This window comes from Ammospiza caudacuta, chromosome 31 (genome assembly GCF_027887145.1).
Source record: "Ammospiza caudacuta isolate bAmmCau1 chromosome 31, bAmmCau1.pri, whole genome shotgun sequence".
Lineage (NCBI taxonomy): Eukaryota > Metazoa > Chordata > Aves > Passeriformes > Passerellidae > Ammospiza > Ammospiza caudacuta.
This window is the reverse complement of record NC_080623.1, coordinates 3,662,567-3,686,054: the sequence shown is the minus strand read 5'-3', so window position 1 is coordinate 3,686,054 and position 23,488 is coordinate 3,662,567. Positions and strand designations below refer to the sequence as shown.

Here is a 23,488-nt window from a genome sequence, read left to right as displayed (position 1 = left end):
GAGAGTGGTCGTGGTGCCCCCCTCCCCAATTTCCAGACAGACCCAAACACCACCAGGCCTCTTCTTCTTCCCGCCCCGGGGACTCGCAATTTTTCTTTTTATTGGTTTTTTAAAAAAAAAGAAACAAAACAGAAATAAACGGAATAAACCAAAAAAGGGATGAGGAAGAGGAGGAAGAGGAAGGGCTTTTTGGAGGGGGGAAATGCCCATGTGCCAGGTGGGATCGGAGCTGTCTCATAAATAACCAGGGGGAGTGGGACCCCCACCATGAGACCAACACTTAAATAAAATGCGGGACAATCATAAAAAAATCCCAAAGCTGGAGGGGAGGAAGGGGAGGAGGAGGAGGAGGAGGAGGAGAGGGGGAGGGTCCTTGGAGGGGCGGGGCCGGGCAGGGGGCGGCGTCTCACTGGGTGGGGGGCACGGGGGTGGGCACCGAGCTGGGGGTGGGCACCGAGAGGGGCTCCGGCTGCAGGGGGGGGCCTTGGTCTGTGGGAGAGAGCACAGAGAAACAGGGGAGGGGGCGTCAGCACACACGGAGGGGTGGGGGGCACAAAGAAACGCTGCCCCCTTCCCCTTCTACCCTCCCGCCACGCCCAAAATGCACCAAAAATGCCCTCAAAATTTCCCCAAAATGTCCTCAAAATCTCCTGAAAAATTCCTAAAAAATTTCCTCAAAATGTCGTCAAAAATTCCCTCAAAAATTTCCTCAAAAATTTGCCCAAAATTCCCTCAAAAGTTTCCTCAAAAATTCCTCAAAATTTCCTCAAAGGCTTCCTACAAATTTCCTCAAAAAATCTCCTCAAAAATTTCCCAAAATTTTCCTCAAAAATTCCCCAAAAATTGCCTCAAAAATGTCCTAAAAATTTCCTCAAAAATATCCTAAAAATTTTCCTCAAAATTTTCCCTCAAGATTTCCCCAAAATATCCTCAACAATTTCCTCAACATTTCCTCAAAAATCTCCTCAAAGATTTCCTACAAATTTCCTAAGAATTTCCTAAAAAAATTCCTCAAACGTTTCCTCAAAATTTCTTTAAAGACTTCCTACAAATTTCCTCAAAACTTTCATCAAAAATTTCTTTAAAAATTCCCCAAAAATTTCCTCAAAATTCCCCCTAAAATTCCTCAAAAAATTCCTTAACATTTCCTCAAAATTTTCCTCAAAGTTTCCTCAAAAATTTCCTCATAATTTCCTCAAATTTTTCCTCATAATCTCCTCAAAAATTTCCCCAAAATTTCCTCAAGATTTCCTCCAAAACGTCCTAAAAATTCCCCAATAATTCCTCAAGAATTTCCTCAAGATTTCCTCCAAAACGTCCTAAAAATTCCCCAAAAATTCCTCCAAAATTTCCTCAAAATCGCCTTGCAATTCCCTCAAAAATATCCTAAAAATGTCCTAAAAACTTCCTCAAAAAATATCCTAAAAATTTTCCTCAAAAATTCCCTCACAATTTCCTCAAAAAATTCCCTCAAAAATTCCCCCAAAATTTCCTCAAAAACTTCCTCAAAATCTCCCCCAAAAATTTCCTCAAAAAATATCCTAAAAATTTTCCTCAAAAATTCCCTCATAATTTCCTCAAAAAATCTCCTCAAAAATTCCCCCAAAATTTCCTCAAAAACTTCCTCAAAATCTCCCCCCAAAAAATTCCCGCAAATTTCCTCCAAAAAAATCCCCAAAAGTTCCTCAAAGATTTCCTCAAAGATTCCCTCAAAAATTCCCCCAAAAATTCCCTCAAAGTTTCCCTCAAAGATTCCCTCAAAATTCCCTCAAAGATTCCCTCAAGATTCCCTCCAAAATTCCCTCAAGGAATTCCCCAAAAAAAATCGCCAAAATTCCTCAAAAATTCCCCAAATTTCCCTCAAAAATTCCCCAAATTTCCCTCAAAAATTCCCTCAAAAATTCCCTCAAAAATTCCCCAATTTTTCCGCAATTTTTCCCTCAAAGTTTTCCTCTCAAGGGCCCCGACGCCCCCCGAGTGTCTCACCTGGGACGAGGCCGGCGGTGGGAAGGAGGCTTCCCTGCACGGCGGCCACGATGGCGGGGCTGTGCGCGGCGGCCGAGCCCCCCGCGCCCCCCGAGCCCAGCGCGGCGCCGCCGCCGCCGCCGAGGTGAGGATGATGATGGTGGTGGTGGTGGTGGTGATGGTGATGCGAGTTGGGGGGCAGCCCCCTCCCCATGCTGCCGCCGGCCAGGGCCCCCCCCCCATGCAGCGGGTTAGCGGGGAAGGGGTCGCCCATGGGAGGGGGGGGGTTGTTAGCCATGCTGGGGGGGGGCACGGCCGCGGGGCAATTACCGGGCACGGAGGCGTGGCCGGTGCTGCCGCCGGTGCCGCCGCCGCTGCTGCCGGTGCTGCCGGTGCCGCCGCCGCCGCAGGGGAGGGTCCCCGGCAGGAGCTGAGAGGGCGGAGGAGGCGGCGGCTGCTGCTGCCCGGGGAACGGCACCACCGGGGCTGCGGGAGGGGAGACCAGAGTGAGACCCCCGCCCTTAATCAGCCTCCCCTTGGGGCCGGGGGGCTACAGGTAGGGGAGAAGGGAGAGGGAGACCCCCGCCCTTAATCAGCCTCCCCTTGGGGCCGGGGAATTACAGGTAGGGGAGACCAGAGTGAGACCCCCGCCCTTAATCAGCCACCCCTTGGGGCCGGGGGGCTACGGGGGGAGGGGAGAAGGGAGAGGGAGACCCCCGCCCTTATGGGGAGAGCAAGAGTGAGACCCCCGCCCTTAATCAGCCACCCCTTGGGGCCGGGGGATTACAGGTAGGGGAGACCAGAGTGAGACCCCCGCCCTTAATCAGCCTCCCCTTGGGGCCAGGGGGCTACAGGGGAGGGGAGAAGGGAGAGGGAGACCCCCGGGCTTATGGGGACAGCACCGTGAGACCCCCACCCTTATCCAGGCACCACTCAGTGTGGGGAGAGTGCCATGAGACCCCCACCCTTATGGGGAGAGCACCGTGAGACCCCCACCCCTTATGGGGAGAGACCCCCGCCCTTATCCAGCCATCACTCAGAGCTGGGGCAGTGAAGGAGAGGGGAGAGCTCCAGTGAGACCACGACCCCCAACCCTCAGCTTCAGCGAGACCCCCACCCCCAACCCTCAGCACCAGTGACAGACCCCAACACCGAGACCCCCCCCCCCCACCAAATCCTCAGCACCAGTGAGACCCTCACCTCCAATGAGACCCTCCTCCAAAACCCCCTCAGAAACCCCCCTGCCACAACCCACTGCTGCCACCGCCACCCACCCCACTGCTTTGGGGACCCCTCCCCACCCCGCACCCACCGTGCGGCACGGCCGGGGGGTGCGACCCTCACCCCCCCATTGCTTTGGGCAGCCGCACCCACCGTGCGGCACGGCCGGGGCTGCTTTGAGGTGCGACCCTCACCCCCCCATTGCTTTGGGGACCCCCCAACCCCGCACCCACCGTGCGGCACGGCCGGGGCTGCTTTGAGGTGCGACCCTCACCCCCCCATTGCTTTGGAGACCCCCCCACCCCGCACCCACTGTGCGGCACGGCCGGGACTGCTTTGGGGTGCCACCCTCACCCCCCCATTGCTTTGGGGACCCCCCAACCCCGCACCCACCGTGCGGCACGGCCGGGGGGTGCGACCCTCACCCCCCATTGCTTTGGGGACCCCCCTACCCCGCACCCACCGTGCGGCACGGCCGGGGCGGCTCCCGGGGGCACCGGCGGCGGCTGCGGCGGGGGCGCCCCGGGCAGCGGCGGCTGCCCCACCATGGGCTCGGCGAGGCCGGGGGCGGGCGGCGCCGCCAGCGGGTGCGCGGCGGGGGCCAGGGGGGCAGCGGCGGCCCCGGGCAGGGGCTGGGCCCCGGCGGGCAGCGGCGGCTGCTGCTGCTGCTGCTGCTGCTGCAGGTGCTGGAAGTGCTGCTGCCGCGCCCGCATCTCCGCGTACTTGAGCTGCTCCATGTGGAACGCCTGGCGGTCGGCCAGGAGCTGCTGCCGCTGGTACTCCAGCTGGGAGGGAGGGACGGGGAAAACGTGAGGAAGGGTCAGGCAGGAAGGGTAATGTTATGTTAATACTAATTATAGAAATATGCGATGTGATTATTTACATTTACATAAAAATGTAAAATATTTATTTCAAATGTTGATATAAAAATTTGAATATTATGTGTGTTGTGTTATATAATATATAATATACAATATACAATATACAATATATAATATATAATATATAATATATAATATATAATATATAATATATAATATATAATATATAATATATAATATGTAATGCATAATGTATACTATCATAACCATATATATAATTATATATAAAGTATATATATACTATATATAATTATATATATAACATTGTATATAAAATATATATAATATATATAATCACGCATGTAACATTATATATATATATAATATATAAAATATAATATATAAAAAATATTATATATATATATATGTATATAATATATATATAATTCAATATACCATGCTACCGCTGGTATTCTAGCTGGGAGGCACGAGGAAAACATGAGGAGGGGTCAGGCAGGCAGGGTAATATTATATTGATATTAATTATACAAATATTTGAATAAAAAATTTTAAAATATCAATCTAAAATATTTATTTTAAATATCTGTATAAAAATGTGAATATTATATGTGTTGTGTTAGAATTTGAATATTATATTAATATTCAAATATTATATATATAATTTGAATATATATATGTAAAAACTGAATATTATATATTACCTATTACTCATATTATATTATATTATATTATATTATATATTGTATATTATCTGTGTTTGAAAATGTGTTTAAAATTTGAATATTATATACATGTTTAAAATTTATAAAAGTTACGTTTAAGATTTGAATATTAAATATTATATATATTACATATAATATATATATATATAAATTTGAATATTGTATGTGTTTGAAAATATGTTTAAAATTTGAATATTATATATGTTTAAAATGTATAAAATTTATATATATGTTTAAAATTTGAATATTATATGTTGTGTTAGGATTTGAATATTATATTAAGACTCAAATATTATATATATAAAATGTGAATACTACATATAATACATATAATATATATATTATATACATAATATATATGTATAGACTCTGTAACTCTGTTTCTATTGTCTCACATTGTCCTAATTCAAATTATCCAAATTATTATTTCTCTAATTGTATTACCATTATAATAAATTATGAACTGTATTTATATATATTATATTTATAAATGTATAAATATATATTTATAAATATTTATACACTACATTCATGGTTTATAAATATATACAAATATATATCTGTATATTTATATATATTTATAAACTATATTTATAACCATTTTATTACTATTAAACTTTGAAAATTTTAATGACAAGCGAGTGGCGTTTTTCACATGAGGGTCGGGGACAAGCAGGGGCGGTGCCACCCTCGGGGATGGGGACAAGCAGGGGCAGTGCCACCCTCGGGGATGGGGACAAGCAGGGGCGGTGCCACCCTCAGGGATGGGGACAAGCAGGGGCAGTGCCACCCTCGGGGATGGGGACAAGCAGGGGAGGTGCCACCCTCGGGGATGGGGACAAGCGGGTGCGGTGCCACCCTCGGGGATGGGGACAAGCAGGGGCGGTGCCACCCTCGGGGATGGGGACAAGCGGGTGCGGTGCCACCCTCGGTGCCACTCACGGCCTCGCGCTCGCGGTCCATGATGGTCTCAAGCTCCTCGAAGTGCCTCAGTTTGATCTCCAGCTTCTTCATCTGCGTCTCCACCAGCAGCGCCACCAAGGACTTGATCTTGCGCTCCTCCACAGCCGCCAGGTGCTGCCAGGTGCCAGTGCCAGGGGTCAGGGGTGCCCACAGGCCCTGTGCCCTCTCCCTCTCCCTATGGGATTCATTCCTCTCCCTATAGCACCCACCCACACATCCCCACAGGCCCTGTGCCCTCTCCCCACGGGATTCATTCCTCTCCCCATGGGATTCATTCCTCTCCCCACAGGATTCATTCCTCTCCCCACAGGCCCTGTGCCCTCTCCCCACAGGATTCATTCCTCTCCCCACGGGATTCATTCTCTCCCCATGGGATTCATTCTTCTCCCCACAGGATTCATTCCTCTCCCCACGGGATTCATTCCTCTCCCCACGGGATTCATTCCTCTCCCCACGGGATTCATTCCTCTCCCCACAGGATTCATTCCTCTCCCCACAGGATTCATTCCTCTCCCCACAGGATTCATTCTCTCCCCATGGGATTCATTCCTCTCCCCATAGGATTCATTCCTCTCCCTACGGGATTCATTCTTGTCCCCACAAGATTCATTCCTCTCCCCACGGGATTCATTCCTCTCCCCACAGGATTCATTCCTCTCCCCACAAGATTCATTCCTCTCCCCACAGGATTCATTCTCTCCCCACGGGATTCATTCCTCTCCCCACAGGATTCATTCTCTCCCCACGGGATTCATTCCTCTCCCCACAGGATTAATTCTCTCCCCATGGGATTCATTCCTCTCCCCACAGGATTCATTCCTCTCCCCACGGGATTCATTCCTCTCGCTATGGGATTCATTCCTCTCCCCACGGGATTCATTCTCTCCCCACAGGATTCATTCCTCTCCCCACGGGATTCATTCCTCTCCCCACGGGATTCATTCCTCTCCCTACGGGATTCATTCTCTCCCCACGGGATTCATTCTCTCCCCACGGGATTCATTCCTCTCCCCACGGGATTCATTCCTCTCCCTATAGGATCCCTATGGGATTCAATATTCCACTTCCCACAGGACCCAACCACTCGTCACAGTCCTTGTCCTCTCTCCCTACAGCATTCATTCCTCTCCCTATAGGGCTCCCTACACTCCCCACATCCTCACATCCCTGTCCCCCTCTCCCCCCACAGGATTCACAGTCCCTGTGCCCTCTCCCTCTCAGATTCATTCCTCTCCCTATAGGATTCACCCTCTCCCCACAATCCTTATCCCATCTCCCTATAGGATTCACCCACTCCACACAGTCCCTTTGCCCTCTCCCTATAGGATTCATTCCTCTCCCCACATCCCTGTTCCCTCTCCCTATAGGATTAATTCCTGTTCCTATAGGACTCACCCACTCCCCACAGTCCCTGTCTCCTCTCCCCATAGGATTCACCCTCTCCCCACAATCCTTATCCCATCTCCCTATAGGATTCAATACTCATCTCCCTATAGGATTCACCCACTCCACACAGTCCCTTTGCCCTCTCCCTATAGGATTAATTCCTGTTCCTATGGGACTCACCCACTCCCCACAGTCCCTGTCTCCTCTCCCCATAGGATTCACCCTCTCCCCACATCCCTGTTCCCTCTCCCTGTAGGATTCATTATTCTGCTTCCTACAGGACTCATCCATTCCCCACAGTCCTTGTCCCCTCTCCCTATAGGATTCACCCACTCCCCACATCCTTGTCCCCTCCCCACATCCCCATCCCCTCTCCCTACAGGACTTACCCACTCCTCACAGTCCTTGTCCCCTCTCCCTATAGGATTCATTCCTGTTCCTACAGGACTCCCTACACTCCCCACATCCCTGTCCCCTCTCCCTATAGGACATTTTTTATCAGGCTCACTCCATTACTCGCTTTCTCTTTAATTATCCAACCCAAACCTCTGCCATTCCTATCAATTAATCCCCCCTCTAACAAACCACACATTGCTCCAAGCACCATCCCCTGAACCTGACCATGAATTTAACCTTCTCTGACCATTTTTCAAGCCCATCCTTCTAGGAATCCCACTAATCCTCACCTCAATGACATCCCCAGCTCTCCTACTACCATCTCTAGACAAGAGCAACCAACTCTCAACCCTCCAGCTATGGTTTACAACCTAGTTACAAAACAACTAATAACCCCCCCTAGACCAAAAATTACACAAACGAGCCCTAATTTTAACATCCCTCATCATCTTCCTCCTACTCGTTAACCTCCTAGGGCTGCCACCCTACACATTCACCCCAACCACCCAACCACCTATAAACCTCTATCAAGGGACATCTACAAACCTTCCCCAGGCTCCCCAGCCTGCAGAGCCCCATCCTCACCTTGGCTTTGACGGCAGCAGCGGCCAGGGCGGCGGCGGCGGCCGTGGACAGGTTCCCCTCGCCGATGTCGCGCTCCACCTTGGCCTTGCGCTCGCCCTCGGGCTCCGAGGGCTCCTTGGGCGCCTCATCCGGCCCTTCCTTCACCTCCTTGTCCTTCTCGGGCTCTCCTGTGGCCAGGTGGGGCTGTGTCAGGGATCCCTGCAGGGTCCCCCTCACCTGTGCTGTCACCTCACCTGCGCTGTCACCTCACCTGTGCTGTCACTGTCACCCTTGTCGGGCTCCTTCTCTGCCTCCACCTCCTTCCCCTTCTCCTCCTCCTTCTTGGGGGTTTCCCCGGGTTTTTCCTTGGGTTCCTCCTCGGCGGTGCCATCCCGGGGTTCCTGGGGACGGATCGGCCCTGTGAGCACCCAAACCTGCCCTGTTTGGCCCCCAAACCCCCAGACCCCTTTTACCTTCGCCTCCTTCTTCTCCTCGGCCGGCTGCGCCTCTGCCCGCGCCTCCTCGGCCCCGCTCTCCTCTGGGGACACAAACCTGAGCTCAGACCCCACTGCCACCATCCCCCAGACCCCTGGGAGCTCAGACCCCACTGCCATCATCTCCCAGACCCCTGGGAGCTCAGACCCCTGTTCCATCCCCCCCAGACCCCCACGAGCCCCTCCCCAGCCCCCTGGCAGCTCAGACCCCCCTGAGCCCCTGCCTGGCCCCCCAGACCCCCCTGAGCCCCTGCCCAGCCTAGACCCCGCTGCCATCGCCCCCAGACCCCCAGACCCCCATCCCCAGCCTCCTAGCCCCCAGCCCCGATGCCATCCCCCCCTCCCCAGCCCCCTGTTCCATCCCCTCCCCGGCCCCCAGACCCCTTTTCCATCCCTCCCCAGCCCCCCAGCTCTGCTGACCAATGCCATCTCCTCTCCCCAGCCCCCCAGCCCCCTGCCCAGCCCCCCGGCCCCTCTGACCGATGCGCTCGGGCTCCTCGGAGGCGGTGCCGGCGATGCCGCTGCTCTCCAGCCCGAAGGCGGGGTCGGCCTTGCCCGTCACCTTGGCCGCCTCCTCCACCTTGCGCACGTGGGCCTCCACCAGCGCCGTGGGCACCTCCTCCTTCATCTTGGAGAACTCCTCTGCGGGCACGGTTCCTCAGCGGGACCCCCGGAGGGAGCCCCCAGACCCAAACAGCCCCGTGGGGGGGCTCGGTCTGGCCCCTCCAGGCTGGTCCTAGAATGTTCTGGAAGGCTCATCCCATCCCCCTGGGAGCTGTATGACCCCACAGGGATACCCCGGAGCCCCCAGCCCCAAACAGCCCCGTGGGGGGCTCGGTCTGGCCCCTCCAGGCTGGTCCTGGCTGGTTATGGAATGTTCTGGAACTCCTGGGAGGTGCTGCGTGTCCCCAGAGGGATGGCCACAGGCTTTGGTGGTCTCCCCATGTTCTCCATCCCTCTCCCCATCAGACTGACCCCATTTCCGTACAGGAACCCCTACAGGGCTCATCCCTGTCCCCATATTCCTCATGCCATAGGATTCATCCTCTCCCCACATGCCCGTCCCCTCTCCCCATAGGATTAATTCCTCTCCCCATAGGATTCACCCACTGCCCACAGTCCTTATGCCCTCTCCTTACAGGATTCAATATTCCACTTCCTATAGGACTTATCCACTCCTCAAAATCCTTGTTCCCTCTCCCTACAGGATCCATTCCTGTTCCTATAGGACTCCCTACACTCCCCACATGGCCATCCCCTTTCCCCACATCCCTGTCCCCTCTCCCTATAGGATTTATTCCTCTCCCCATAGGATTCACCCACTCCCCACAGTCCTTATCCTCTCTCCTTATAGGATTCAAAATTACACTTCCTGTAGGACTCACTCGCTCCTCACAGTCCCTTTTCCCCACATCCCCATCCCCTCTCCCTCTCCCTATGGGATTCACCCACTCTGTCCCTATAGGATTCAGTATTCCACTTCCTACAGGACTGATCAATTCCTCACAGTCCTTGTCCCCTCTCCCTGTAGGATTAATTCCTCTTCCTACAGGACTCACTCTCTCCTCAAAGTCCCTTCTCCCCTCATCCCCATCCCCTCTCCCTCATCCCCATTCCCTCTCCCCACAGTCCTTGTCCCCTCTCCCTACAGGACTCACGCCCTCTCCCAACACCCCCATCCCCTCTCCATCCCCACATCCCCCCATCCCTGTCCCCTCTCCCCACATCCCCATATCTCCTTATCTCCATCCCCTCTCCCCACATCCCTGCCCCCTCTTCTTATGGAACTCACCCTCTCCCAAATCCCCATCCCCTCTCCCCACATCCCCATCCCCACATTTCCATCCCCATCCCCTCTCCCCACATCCCCATCCCCCCCTCCACAAACCCCCCTCCCCACATCCCCATCCCCACATTTCCATCCCTATCCCCTCTCCCCACATCCCCATCCCCACATTTCCATCCCCATCCCCTCTCCCCACACCCCTATCCCCACATTTCCATCCCCATCCCCTCTCCCCACATCCCCATCCCCACATTTCCATCCCTGTCCCCTCTCCCCACACCCCTATCCCCCCCTCCACAAACCCCCCTCCCCACATCCCCATCCCCTTTCCCCACATCCCTGTCCCCTCTCCCCTCTTCCACATCCCCATCCCCTCTCCCCACAGTCCTTAACCCCTCTCCCTACAGGACTCAGCCCCTCCCCACATCCCCACAACCCCATCCCCACACCCCCAGCCCCTCTCCCCACACCCCCATCCCCACATTTCCATCCCTGTCCCCTCTCCCCACACCCCTATCCCCCCCTCCCCACATCCCCGCACCCTTTCCCCACATCCCTGTCCCCTCTCCCCTCTTCCACATCCCCATCCCCTCTCCCCACAGTCCTTAACCCCTCTCCCTACAGGACTCAGCCCCTCCCCACATCCCCACATCTCCATCCCCACACCCCCAGCCCCTCTCCCCACACCCCCACCCCCCCAGCCCCCCTTATCCCCCCCGTCCTTACCCAGGGCGGACTTGGCGGCGGCCGAGGCCACGCGCGGATCCACCACGGAGGCCAGGAAGGCCACGGTGCTCATGACGGGGTTGCCGGACTGGCTGAAGGGGATGGGCTGGTAGGCCAGGGGCCCCAGCGAGGCCTCCGAGTCCTCCAGGTAGGGATCCTCGATGGGCAGGCGCAGGAAGTGCAGGATGCACTCGTCCTGCGTGCGGCTGCCCACGTGCTCCGACACCTTGTTCCAGTCGTCCTTGTACATCTCCAGGGCCTGGGGCACGGGGCTCGGAGGGGTCAGGCTGACCTGGCCCCACAGATCCTGTCCCCATTTCCCTGTCCCTGTGTCCCCTGTCCATATATTCTCTGTCCTCAAATCCCTTATCCTCAAATCCCCTGTCCCCACTTCCCTGTCCCATCCCTTGTCCCCATAACCCTGTCCCCATTTCCCTGTCCCCATATTCTCTGTCCCCACATCCCCTGTCCCTATATCCTCTGTCCCCAAACCCACATCTTCTGTCTCCATATCCCCTGTCCTCATTTCCTTGTCCCCACATCCCCTGTACCCATTTCCCTGTCCCCATATCCCCTCTCCCCTGTCCCCACATCTCCTGTCCTCACATCCCTTGTCCCCATTTCCCTGTCCCCACATCCCCTGCTGTCCCCACATCCCCTATCCCATCCTCTGTCCCTAAACCCCCTGTCCCTAAATCCCCTATCCCCAAGTTTCCTGTCCCCATTTCCATATCCCCACACCCCCTCAGGTCCCCACATCCCTGGCTGTCCCCTGTCCCCCCGTGTCCCCAGATCCCCTCGAGTCCCCATATCCCCTGCTGTCCCCACATCCCCTGCTGTGCCCAGATCCTCACATCTCCTTGGGTCCCCACATCCCCTGTCCCCAAATCCCCCCGTGTGCCCATAACCCCTGCTGTCCCCACATCCCCTGCTGTCCCCTGCTGTCCCCTTCTGTCCCCAGCTGTCCCCATGTCCCCTGTCCCCACACCCCCTGCTGTCCCCACACTTCCTGCTGTCCCCAGCTGTCCCCATGTCCCCTGTCCCAGCCCCTGTCCCCACACCCCCTGCTGTCCCCTGCCATCCCCAGCTGTCCCCACGCACCTCCAGCAGCAGCAGCGTCTCCTGCTCCGTCCACTCCCGCGTGGCGCTGGCGGCCGCTTTGCTCTGCAGGACGGGAGAGACGAGGAGGATGAGGGGCCAGGGGGTGCCCAGGGGGTGCCCACCCACCCAGGTGCGCCCACCCACACCCACCCACCTTGGAGGGCACGTTCTTCTTGGTGTACATGTCGGTGCGGAGGCCGAAGTTCTGCATGTCCGCCGGCTTCTCCTTGCCCTTGTCGGGGAAGTTCAGCATCTGCTGCGAGGCCGAGCTGGGCTGCTGCGGGAGGGGGGACAGGGGACACTGCTGGGCCGGGCCCGTGGGGTGGCACATCGGGCGTGTCCCCTCCTCCCCGGTGGCCCGGAGAAGCCTTTTCCTCCCCGTCACGGTGTGCGTGTCCCCATTCCCCCATCACGACGTCCCCATCACGGTGTCCCCAGCGCGTCGCTGCTCCCCGGGGGCAGGGCGGCATGCGAGGGGGAGGAAGAGGATGAGGAGGAGGAGGAGGAGGGAAGGAGCCTTCCTCGGCACAGCGGCACGGGGGGGTTGCGCGGACCCCCAAGGAGCCGCCTACCAGCTCCGCCTTGCCCTTCACCGTCTCGCTGGCCACCAGCTCCTCCATCTCTTTGCTCTTGCGGCCCGTCTTGGCGTCGCCGTCGCTCTGCCGGCCCTGAGGCACCACGGATCGAAGCTGTGCATCCCCCACCCCCCGCCCCACCCCGCGCCCGGCCCCCGCACCGGGGGGACCGACCGGGGGGCGGCAGGGGGGGGTCGCGCTCCGGGGTCCCCCTGGCACCCACCTGCGGCGTCTTGGGCTGCAGCGGCACCAGCCCCGAGGGCGTGTCGGCCAGGACGTGGAAGTGCGAGGTGGGCGGGGGGCCCATGGGGGTGGGCCGGCTCTCGGCGTCCACCTGGTAGTTGATGAGACCCCACTGCTCCAGGAAGGCGTGGACCCTGCGGGGAGCGGGGGGCAGAGCGCGCTGAGTGCCCCGGGACAGGGGAGGGGGCGGCCACCAGTGCCAGGGTGACACTCCTGTGCCATGGTGACACTGAGCACCCCCCTGTGACATGGCACTGGGCAGCCACCAGTGCCAGGGGACATCCCTGTGCCACGGGAGTGGGTGGCCAACAGTGCCAGGGGGACATCGCTGTGCCATGGGAGTGGGCAGCCAACAGTGCCAGGGGGACATCCAGTGCCATGGCATTGGGCAGCCACCAGTGCCATGGGAGTGGGCGGCCAACAGTGCCAGGGGGACATCGCTGTGACACGGGGAGGGGGTGGCCAACAGTGCCGGGGGACACTCCTGTGCCATGGTGACACTGAGCACCCCCCTGTGACATGGCACTGGGCAGCCACCAGTGCCAGGGGACATCCCTGTGCCATGGGAGTGGGCAGCCAACAGTGCCAGGGGGACATCGCTGTGACACGGGGAGGGGGCGGCCAACAGTGCCGGGGGACACTCCTGTGCCATGGTGACACTGAGCACCCCCCTGTGACATGGCACTGGGCAGCCACCAGTGCCAGGGGACATCCAGTGCCATGGCATTGGGCAGCCACCAGTGCCATGGGAGTGGGCGGCCAACAGTGCCAGGGGGACATCGCTGTGACACGGGGAGTGGGCGGCCACCAGTGCCAGGGTGACACTCCTGTGCCATGGTGACACTGAGCACCCCTGTGACAGGGGATTGGATACCCAGCAGTGCCAGGGTGACACTCCTGTGCCATGGTGACACTGAGCACCCCCCCGTGACATGGCACTGGGCAGCCACCAGTGCCAGGGGACATCCCTGTGCCATGGGAGTGGGAGGCCAACAGTGCCAGGGGGACACTAAGCACCCCTGTGCCAAGGGACACTGACCATCCCCCTGTGACAGGGGAGTGACAGCCAGCGGTGCCAGGGGGACACTCCTGTGACAGGGGAGTGGGCAGCCATTGATGCCAGGGGGGCACTGAGCACCCCTGTGACACTGGCACCAGGGTCAGAGCACGCTGAGCACCCTGTGACAGGGGAGTGGGCAGCCAACAGTGCCATGGGGACACTCCTGTGCCATGGTGACACTGAGCACCCTGTGCCATGGAAGTGGGCAGCCACCGGTGCCAGGGTGACACTGAGCACCCCTGTGACAGGGGATTGGATACCCAGCAGTGCCAGGGTGACACTGAGCACCCTGTGACACTGGCACCAGGGTCAGAGCGCGCTGAGCACCCTGTGACACGGCACTGGGCAGCCATCAGTGCCAGGGTGCCACACCTTTGGTGAGGACCCCCCCAACACCACTGGCACCAGATTCCTGCCACCCCCATAGTGCCAAAATCATCCCCCTGCCCCCGTGGCACCAGATCCCTGCTACACCTGGGGTGCCACGCTGACCCTCCAGCAGCACTGAGGTGCCACACTGACTCTTGCCAGCAGCACTGAGGTGCCACACTGACTCTGCCAGCAGCACTGAGGTGCCACACTGACTCTGCCAGCAGCACTGAGGTGCCACACTGACCCTCCAGCAGCACTGAGGTGCCACACTGACCCTGCCAGCAGCACTGAGGTGCCACACTGACTCTGCCAGCAGCACTGAGGTGCCACACTGACCCTCCAGCAGCACTGAGGTGCCACACTGACTCTTGCCAGCAGCACTGGGGTGCCACACTGACTCTGCCAGCAGCACTGAGGTGCCACACTGACCCTCCAGCAGCACTGAGGTGCCACACTGACTCTGCCAGCAGCACTGAGGTGCCACACTGACTCTGCCAGCAGCAGGCAAAGCACACTGACCACCCAGCGGCGTGCCACGCTGACCCTCCACCTGCACTGTGCCACGCTGACCAGCACCAGCCCCCTGTCAGGACCAGGGTGCCAAACCAACCCCCAAACACCAAGAGCACAGGACCCCTGCCAGCACATGGGTACCAACCCAACCCCCAAACCCCAGGATCTCCAGACCCCTGGCACCATGTGGGTACCAAACCAACCCCCAAACCCCAGGATCTCCAGACCCCTGGCACCATGTGGGTACCAAACCAAACCCCAGGATCTCCAGCCCCCTGGCACCATGTGGGTACCAACCCAACCCCCAAACCCCAGCATCCCCAGCCCCCTGGCACCATGTGGGTACCAACCCAACCCCCAAACACCACAAGCACCAGACCCCTGCCAGCACATGGGTACCAAACCCCAGGACCACGGGACTCCTGGCAGCACACAGGTGCCAACCCAACCCCCAAACCCCAGGATCTCCAGACCCCTGGCAGCACACAGATACCAACCCAACCCCCAAACCTCGGGATCTCCAGACCCCTGGCACCATGTGGGTACCAACCCAACCCCCAAACCCCAGGATCTCCAGACCCCTGGCACCACACAGATACCAACCCAACCCCCAAACCCCAGGATCTCCAGACCCCTGGCACCATGTGGGTACCAACCCAACCCCCAAACCCCAGCATCCCCAGCCCCCTGGCACCATGTGGGTACCAAACCAACCCCCAAACCCCAGCATCCCCAGCCCCCTGGCAGCACCAGGCGGTGCCAGCCCAGCCCCAAGCCGGACCCACCGCATGATGGCACAGACATCCCCAGCCAGGTTCCTCCTGCAGGCCGTGGAGGTCAGGTACTCCTGCGGGTTCAGCCGGTACGTGTCGATCATGAAATTCCGGTATGCCAGGTATCTGTGGGGGGCACGGGGGGCTCAGCGCCGGGCACGGGGGGCTCAGCACCGGGCACGGCCCCGGGAGGGTGCGGGTGGGCACGGAGAGGGGGTTTGGCCTCACATTTCGGGGGTCTTGGATTTGTTTTTGCCGTTGAAGAACTCGGGCAGGGCGCGGCGCTCGATGGCGTGGACGCTGCGGGAGGAGAGGCTCGGGGAGGAAGGGCAGCAGCCTCCTCATCCTCAGGGGAGGAAGGGCAGCAGCCTCCTCATGCTCAGGGGAGGAAGGGCAGCAGCCTCCTCATCCTCAGGGGAGGAAGGCCGCAGCCTCCTCATGCTCAGGGAGGAAGGGCGGCAGCCTCCTCATCCTCAGGGGAGGAAGGGCAGCAGCCTCCTCATGCTCAGGGGAGGAAGGCCGCAGCCTCCTCATCCTCAGGGAGGAAGGGCAGCAGCCTCCTCATCCTCAGGGGAGGAAGGGCGGCAGCCTCCTCATCCTCAGGGGAGGAAGGGCGGCAGCCTCCTCATCCTCAGGGGAGGAAGGCCGCGGCCGTACCTGTTGTAGTCGAACCAGGCGGCGTAGCTGGGGATGATGATGTGGTGGGTCTGCTCCGTCACGTTGTCCTCGTGCAGGTCGGGGTTCTTGGCCTGCTCCCCTTTGCTGCCCGCGCCGTTCTCCTCCTCGTCCTGCCCCCACAGAGGGACCCCATGGGCAAAGGGACCCTTTTGGGTGCCCTTCATCATCCTCACCCTTCACTATCCTCACCCTTCATCATCCTCACCCTTCACCATCCTCACCCACAGCAGGATGAGAGCAAGGGACCCCCTTGAGCGCCCTTCATCATCCTCACCCTTCATCATCCTCACCCTTCACCATCCTCACCCACAGCAGGATGAGACCAAGGGACCCCCTTGAGCGCCCTTCATCATCCTCACCCTTCACCATCCTCACCCTTCATCATCCTCACCCTTCACCATCCTCACCCACACGAGGAAAAGGCAAAGGGTGACCCCAGGGATGAGGGGAATGGCAGAAAAGAGCGTTTTTGTCCCCAAAAAAGAGGGACAAGGACTGAGAGAGGAGCAGGTGACCACCACCACCCTCTTGCCCGGGCTCACCTTGCCAGCTGTCTCCATGCTCTCATCCTCCTGCTCATCTGCAAGGAAGGACAGGGGTGGGTGTGGGCACTGCCAGCCCGCGGTGCCAGGGCTCTGCTGTGGCTCCTCACACTCACCCAGGTCCGTCATGGTGCCCCCTTTGACTGGCGCTGACTCCGAGTCCTTCTTGGTGTTGACTGTGGGGGGGAAATGCTGCTGAGCACCCTGGGGACCCCCAGGATGGGTGGGTGGGGGGGTGGCAGTGCCCCCCACACTGACATGTCTTGGGCAGTGCCTCCACACTGACCTGTCTTGGGCAGTGCCCCCACACTGACATGTCTTGGGCAGTGCCCCCCACACTGACCTGTCTTGGGCTGTGCCCCCCACACTGACCTGTCTTGGGCTGTGCCCCCACACTGACATGTCTTGGGCAGTGCCCCCACACTGACCTGTCTTGGGCTGTGCCCCCACACTGACCTGTCTTGGGCTGTGCCCCCACACTGACCTGTCTTGGGCAGCGTCACCTCCTCCACGTTGGGGACAGGTGAGGGCTCGTCCATGTCCTTGGTCAGGTCCTCCTGCTCCTCCTCGCGGTGCCCACGCTTGGATTTGTTATAAGGGGTGGAGGGTCTGCCAAGGGAGAGACCCCCATCAGTGCTGACCCCAGACCCACCCCCAGACCCCCCAAAGCCCCCCAGCTCACCCCTTCTTTGCGTTCTTCTTCTTGGCTTCGGGTGTGGGCGAGGGAGAGGGCGAGCGCTTCCTCTTCTTGTAATTCCCCCCTTTCTTATCCCGCCGGTCCGAGTCGGGGCTGTTCACCTGGGGGGCAGCGTGGGGGTCCAGCTGAGCTCGCTGAGACCCCCAGGACCCCTCCCCAAAGGGCTCTGAGCCGGTTCTCACCTCATCCGTCAGCGTCTTGGCCGAGATCTTCTTCCTGCGGGTCACGGGGCTCTTCTCATCTGTCACCTCATAATCCTCCTCGTTCATCCACTCATTGAAGGTGTCCGTGTCCAGGATCCACTTGGCGTGCACCTGCAGGCCAAGGGGAGCGGCTGGCTCAGCGAAAGAAGGGGGGCTCCAGGTGCCCCCCAAACCTGGGGGTCCCCCCCGTACCTTCCGGGGCTTCTCCGGTGTCGGGGGATCCTCCACGGACGCCTCGATCTCGCTGGCCGGGATCCAGGTGTCGTAGCTGTGGTGAGGATGGGGTTAAAGTGGCACCCACGGCGATTTGGGGAGGGGGGCATAGAGGGGTCCCCGAAATCTTCACCCCCCCCCCCCCAGCCCCTCACCTGTCGGGGTAGTAGCCCCAGTGCAGCAGCACCTGCTTGTCGCGCTTCATGACGGGCCGGACCCACTCCTCTGCGGGACAGACAGACGGACAGGGCTGGGCTGAGCAGGGCTTCTGGGGGGGGGGGGGGTCTGCAGCTCTCTGTGCGCCCCAAAACCTCCCCCCTGCACACCCTGGAGCCCCTCACGGCACCCCAAAAACCTCACCCTGCACCCACCTTGCTCTGGATCCCATGGAGCCCCCTGGGATCCCCCGAATTCCCCTCCTGCATTCGTCTTCCTCTGCACCCCTGGAGCCCCCTGTGACCCCCCAAACCCCCCCCAAAAACCCCTCCTTCACCCCTGGAGCCCCCCAAAACCTCCCTCCTACACCCCTGGAACCCCAACAACTCCCCTGAACTCCCTTCCTACACCCATCTTCCTCTGTGCCTCCTGGGGCTCCCCATGACCCCCCGGAAACTCCCTCCTGCACCCCTGGAGCCCCCTGTGACCCCCCAAAAACCTCATCCTGCACCCACTTTCCTCTGGCCTCCCCAGAGCCCCCCTGTGACCTCCCCATGACCCCCCAAAACCCCATCCTGCACCCCCAGAGCCCCCTGTGACCCCTCCAAACTCCCCTCCTGCACCCACCTTCCTCTACCTCCCCAGAGCCCCTGCCACCCCACAAAACCCCTCTCCTGCACCCCTGGAGCCCCCTGTGACCCCCCAAAACCCCCTCCTGCACCCCTGGAGCCCCCTGTGACCCCCCAAAACCCCCTCCTGCACCCCAGGAACCTCCCATGAACCCTTCAAAACCCCCCTAAAAATCCCCTCCTGCACCCCTGGAGCCCCCCAGAGCCCCTCAAATCCCCCTCCTGCACCCCTGGAGCCCCCTGTGACCCCCCAAAAGCCCCCCCCAAACCTCTCCTGCACCCCTGGAGCCCCCTGTGACCCCCCAAATCCCCCCCAAAAACCCCTTCTGCACCCCTGGAGCCCCCTGTGACCCCCCAAAAGCCCCCCAAAAACCCCTTCTGCACCCCTGGAGCCTCCTGTGACCCCCCAAAAGCCCCCCCCAAACCTCTCCTGCACCCCTGGAGCCTCCTGTGACCCCCCAAACCCCCCCCAAAAACCCCTTCTGCACCCCTGGAACCCCCCATGAACCCCCCAACCCCCCCAAAAACCCCTTCTGCACCCCTGGAGCCTCCTGTGACCCCCCAAACCCCCCCCAAAAACCCCTTCTGCACCCCTGGAGCCTCCTGTGATCCCCCAAAAACCCCTCCTGCACTCCTGGAGCCTCCTGTGACCCCCCAAAAACCCCTCCTGCACCCCTGGAACCCCCCATGAACCCCCCAACCCCTCCCAAAAAACCCCTCCCTGCACCCCCGGAGCCCCCTGTGACCCCTCAAACCGCCCTTTCTGCCCCCCCAGAAACCCCCCAAACCCCCCTTCCTGCACGCACCCTCCTCCAGGTTGCCGGGCACGGGGCACACGATGTGCGACGCGTTGCTCTTGTCCTCGGTCACGGTGCCCTGCGACAGCCAGGGGACGAACCCAGGGGTGAAATTGTGTTAAATACTGCCACGAGCCCCCCTCCCTGTGCCCCCCTGTGCCCCCCGGCCTGGCACTGCCACCCACCTGGTGCCTCTTGACAATGTCCTTGAGCTTCCCCAGCAGTTTGGGCTCAATCTCCTGGTGCAGGAAGATGTTGGGCCGAGCCAGGCAGTTGTTCTAGGGAGCAAATTGAGAGCAAAGCTGTTGAATTGAGGAGCGGGAGGCAACACGAGGAGGGGGCTCTTGGGGATGTGGTTTTGGGGGGTTTTGGGGGGGCTCTCACCTGCACCAGGGATTTCTCGATGGTCATGAACATCTCCACGTTGCGGTCCATGCGCGAGGGATTCTGGAAATCGAAACGCCGCCTTATTGGAAGAAAAGAGCGACTCTCATGAAAGCCACAGCTCAGGTCTCCCCGTCAGCACCCCCAAATTTGGGGGAAATTTGGGGAATTTGGGGAGGGGAGGGAGTGGGACACATATCTGGACCCCATCAGGGTCCACAGTGACAAAGGGGGACACGTCCCAGCGCTGGTTTGCTCTGGAGGTGACAACCCCACAACCACCCCCAAGGAGGGAACCCCAGTTCTGTCCCCCAGCCCAGGGACCCCCAGCCCTGTCCCCCCCACCCCAGGGACCCCCTCAGGACCCCCATGCTCACCATCCTTGGTCGCTCTTGAATTTATAGGCGGCTGCCAGGATGTGGCACAGGGCTCCCCCGGCCTTGAAATCCAGGAAGCATTTGATCTGCAGGGGACAGGGACAGTGTCCTCATGGGGTGCCATCCCCTTGTTAGGGTGACATTCTTGTGTCTGGGTGCCATCCCTTTCTCTGGGTGCCATCCCCTTGTTAGGGTGACATCCCCATGTCCGGGTGACATAACCTTGTCTGGGTGGCATCCCCTTTTTGGGGTGCCATCCCCATGCCTAAGTGCCATCCCTTTGTTAGGGTGACACCCTTTTTCTGGGTGCCATCCCCTTTTTGGGGTGCCATCCCCATGCCTAAGTGCCATCCCTTTGTTAGGGTGACACCCTTTTTCTGGGTGCCATCCCCTTTTTGGGGTGCCATCCCCATGCCTAAGTGCCATCCCTTTGTTAGGGTGACACCCTTTTTCTGGGTGCCATCCCCTTTTTGGGGTGCCATCCCCATGCCTAAGTGCCATCCCTTTGTTAGGGTGACACCCTTTTTCTGGGTGCCATCCCCTTTTTGAGGTGCCATCCCCATGTCTGGGTGCCACCCCCTTGTTAGGTTGCCATTTCCTTTTTGGGGTGACGTCCCCTTGTATTGTGGTGCCATCCCCACGTTTAGGTGACTTCCCCATGTCTGAGTGACACCCAATTGTTGGGGTGCCATTTCCTTTTTGGGGTGACATCCCCATGTTTAGGTGACATCCCCATGCCCAAGTGCCATCCCCTAGTCTGGGTGACATCTCTTTTATGGGGTGACATCCCCATGTCCAGATGACATACCTTTGTTAGGCTGCCATCTCCTTTTTGGGGTGACATCCCCATGCCTAGGTGACATCCCCTCATAGGGTGCCATTTCCTTTTTGGGGTGACATCCCCTTATTGGGGTGCCATTCTCATATTTAAGTGACATCCCCATGTTTAGGTGACATCCCTTTGTTAGGCTGCCATTTCCTTGTTGGGGTGACATCCCCATGCCTAAGTGCCATCCCCTTGTCTGGGTGACATCCCCTTCTTGGGGTGACATCCTCTTGTCTGGGTGACATCTCCATATTTAGGTGACATCCCTTTGTTGGGGTGACATCCCCATGCCTAAGTGCCATCCCCTTGTCTGGGTGACATCCCCTTCTTGGGGTGACATCCTCCTGTCTGGGTGACATCTCCATATTTAGGTGACATCCCCATGCCCAAGTGCCATCCCCTAGTCTGGGTGACATCCCCTTTTTGGGGTGACATCCTCTTGTCTGGGTGACATCTCCATATTTAGGTGACATCCCCTTGTTGGGGTGACATCCCCATGCCTAAGTGCCATCCCCTTGTCCGGGTGTCACCCTCTCACAGGGTGCCATCCCCTCCCTAGGGTGACATCCCCTTGTCCCTCGGGGCAGTGTCCCCTTGGGATTCTGTCCCTGCTGTGCTCTGTCCCTGTGTGGGGACACTGTCCCCAAGTCCTTTGGGGCTGTCCTGGTGTCCTCAGGACAGTGTCCCCTTGGGATTCTGTCCCTACTGAGCCCTGTCCCTGTCCCTGTGTGGGGACACTGTCCCCAGCACTGTCCCCAGCACTCCAGGCCATGTCCCTGACCAGGGCACTGCCACTGGCTGCTGTCCATGGTCACCTGCTGTCCCCAAAGCCACCTGAACGCTGAAGGGTGTCACCAGGGCCATGTCCCTGAGGCTTTGGGAGCTGTCCCTGCTCAGGGCTGTGTCCCCAGGGCTGTCCCCAGGTAATTGGGTGCTGTCCCTGCTCAGGGGTGTCCCCAGGTATTGGGGTGCTGTCCCTGTTCTGGGTTGTGTCCCCAGGGCTGTCCCCAGGTACTGGGGTGGCTGTCCCTAGTTCTTTGGGGACACTGGGGACGTGTCCCCAGGGCTGTCCCCAGGTATTGGGGTGCTGTCCCCACTCAGGGTTTTGTCCCCTGTCCTTTGGGGCCTTTCTGGGGGCTCTGGGGCCTCGTTCCCACTGAGCTTTGTCCCCAGGTTTTTGGGGTGCTGCCTGTGGGTCACCGGGGCCTTGTTCCCGTGTCTTTGGGCTCTGTCCCTGCTCAGGGTCCTGTCCCTGGCCAGCAGGGCTCTGTCCCTGGGCATTGCGGGGACATCCTGATGCCACCCCTGGATATTGGGGTGCTGTCCCCAATTAGGGCTTTGTCCCCTCTTCTTTGGGGCTCCTCCCTGGATTTCCAGGACCCCATCCCAGGGCCATCCCTGCACCTTTGGGGCACTGTCCCTGCTCTGAGCATTGTCCCTGTCCACCAGGGCCATGTCCCCAGCTCTGAGCCTTGTCCCTGACATGTCCCCAGCCCTGTGGGCTCCTGTCCCCACATCTTTGAGGTGCTCTCCTCAACTTGGGCTTTGTCCCCCCATTCTTGGGGGCTCTGCCCTGGATCCACGAGGTTCCATCTCCACACCCCCTGCTCTGAGCCTTGTTCCTGCTCACCAGGACCATGTCCCCAGTCCTGTGGGCTGCTGTCCCCACATCTTTGGGGTCCTGTCCCCATATCTTTGGGGCGCTCTCTTCAATCTGGGCTTTGTCCCCCCATTCTTTGGGGCTCTTCCCCACCTCACCCCACAACCACGAGGTTCCATCCCCGCACCCCCCGCTCTGATCCTCGCCCCCCGCTCCCCGCGTGTCCCCCCAGCCGCCCCGCGGGGTCCCGCCCGCGTTGTCCCCGCGTCCCCCCGCGGCTCTCACCGGCAGCTTGGTGAGGGGCGCGTTGCTGACGTGCTTGCCGAACACCTCCTCCTGGAACTGCAGCAGCTGCACCACCAGGCTCGACAGCGATTTGTTGGTGGGGGGCTCTGCCTGGATGTACTGCGGGGCCGGGGGCTCAGCGCGGCCGCCGCGGCCGCTGAGGGGAGGGGGGGGGGCGCGATGGCGGCGGCGGCGCCGTGACAGGCCGGGCCCGGCGTGGCGGCGGCGGGCGCGGGCGGCGGCGCCGCGGTTCCGCGCACTTACCTTCTTGTAGTTCTTGCCGAGCCACAGCCGCACGTTGTCGAACTGGCTGACGGTGTCCGAGGCCTCGTAGTACTTGACGTTGGGGCCGCCGTCCTTCTTCCGCACCGCCATCTTGAGCGGGCCGGGCCGCGCCGC

At 58.8% G+C, this 23,488-nt stretch overlaps 1 protein-coding gene across 2 annotated transcripts; it reads right to left on the bottom strand.

Annotated features, from left to right (window-relative positions):
* Positions 1–67: 67 nt before the first annotated feature.
* SMARCC2 (SWI/SNF related, matrix associated, actin dependent regulator of chromatin subfamily c member 2) lies at positions 68–23,488 on the bottom strand. Of its 2 annotated transcripts, none has more exons than XM_058822231.1 (29): positions 23,354–23,488; positions 23,090–23,209; positions 20,379–20,464; positions 20,002–20,083; positions 19,803–19,895; positions 19,627–19,696; positions 18,191–18,260; positions 18,015–18,090; positions 17,802–17,933; positions 17,605–17,720; positions 17,407–17,531; positions 17,039–17,098; positions 16,923–16,960; positions 16,360–16,490; positions 15,931–16,002; positions 15,715–15,828; positions 12,965–13,118; positions 12,739–12,834; positions 12,321–12,443; positions 12,167–12,229; positions 11,066–11,324; positions 9,034–9,195; positions 8,533–8,597; positions 8,331–8,460; positions 8,081–8,247; positions 5,693–5,827; positions 3,650–3,971; positions 1,987–2,451; positions 68–489 (listed from the first exon to the last, which is right to left on the bottom strand). In XM_058822231.1, the coding sequence occupies exons 1-29, from the start codon at positions 23,462–23,464 to the stop codon at positions 407–409; spliced, it is 3,720 nt and encodes a 1,239-aa protein (XP_058678214.1). In that variant the 5' UTR covers positions 23,465–23,488; the 3' UTR covers positions 68–406. The 2 variants fall into 2 exon arrangements, with proteins under 2 accessions (XP_058678214.1, XP_058678215.1); XM_058822232.1 differs by having other exon boundaries at positions 2,296–2,451.

What these genes read in the sequence shown, in the direction of transcription:
- SMARCC2 (XM_058822231.1), bottom strand. Translation starts at nt 23,464, where the DNA reads ATGGCGGTGCGGAAGAAGGACGGCGGCCCCAACGTCAAGTACTACGAG. An exon ending in TTCAAGAGCGACCAAGGATG is followed by an intron (nt 20,084 to 20,378) that starts GTGAGCATGGGG and finishes TCTTCCAATAAG; the next exon opens with GCGGCGTTTCGATTTCCAGA. An exon ending in AGACGCTGCTGCTGCTGGAG is followed by an intron (nt 11,325 to 12,166) that starts GTGCGTGGGGAC and finishes CCCGTGCCCCAG; the next exon opens with GCCCTGGAGATGTACAAGGA.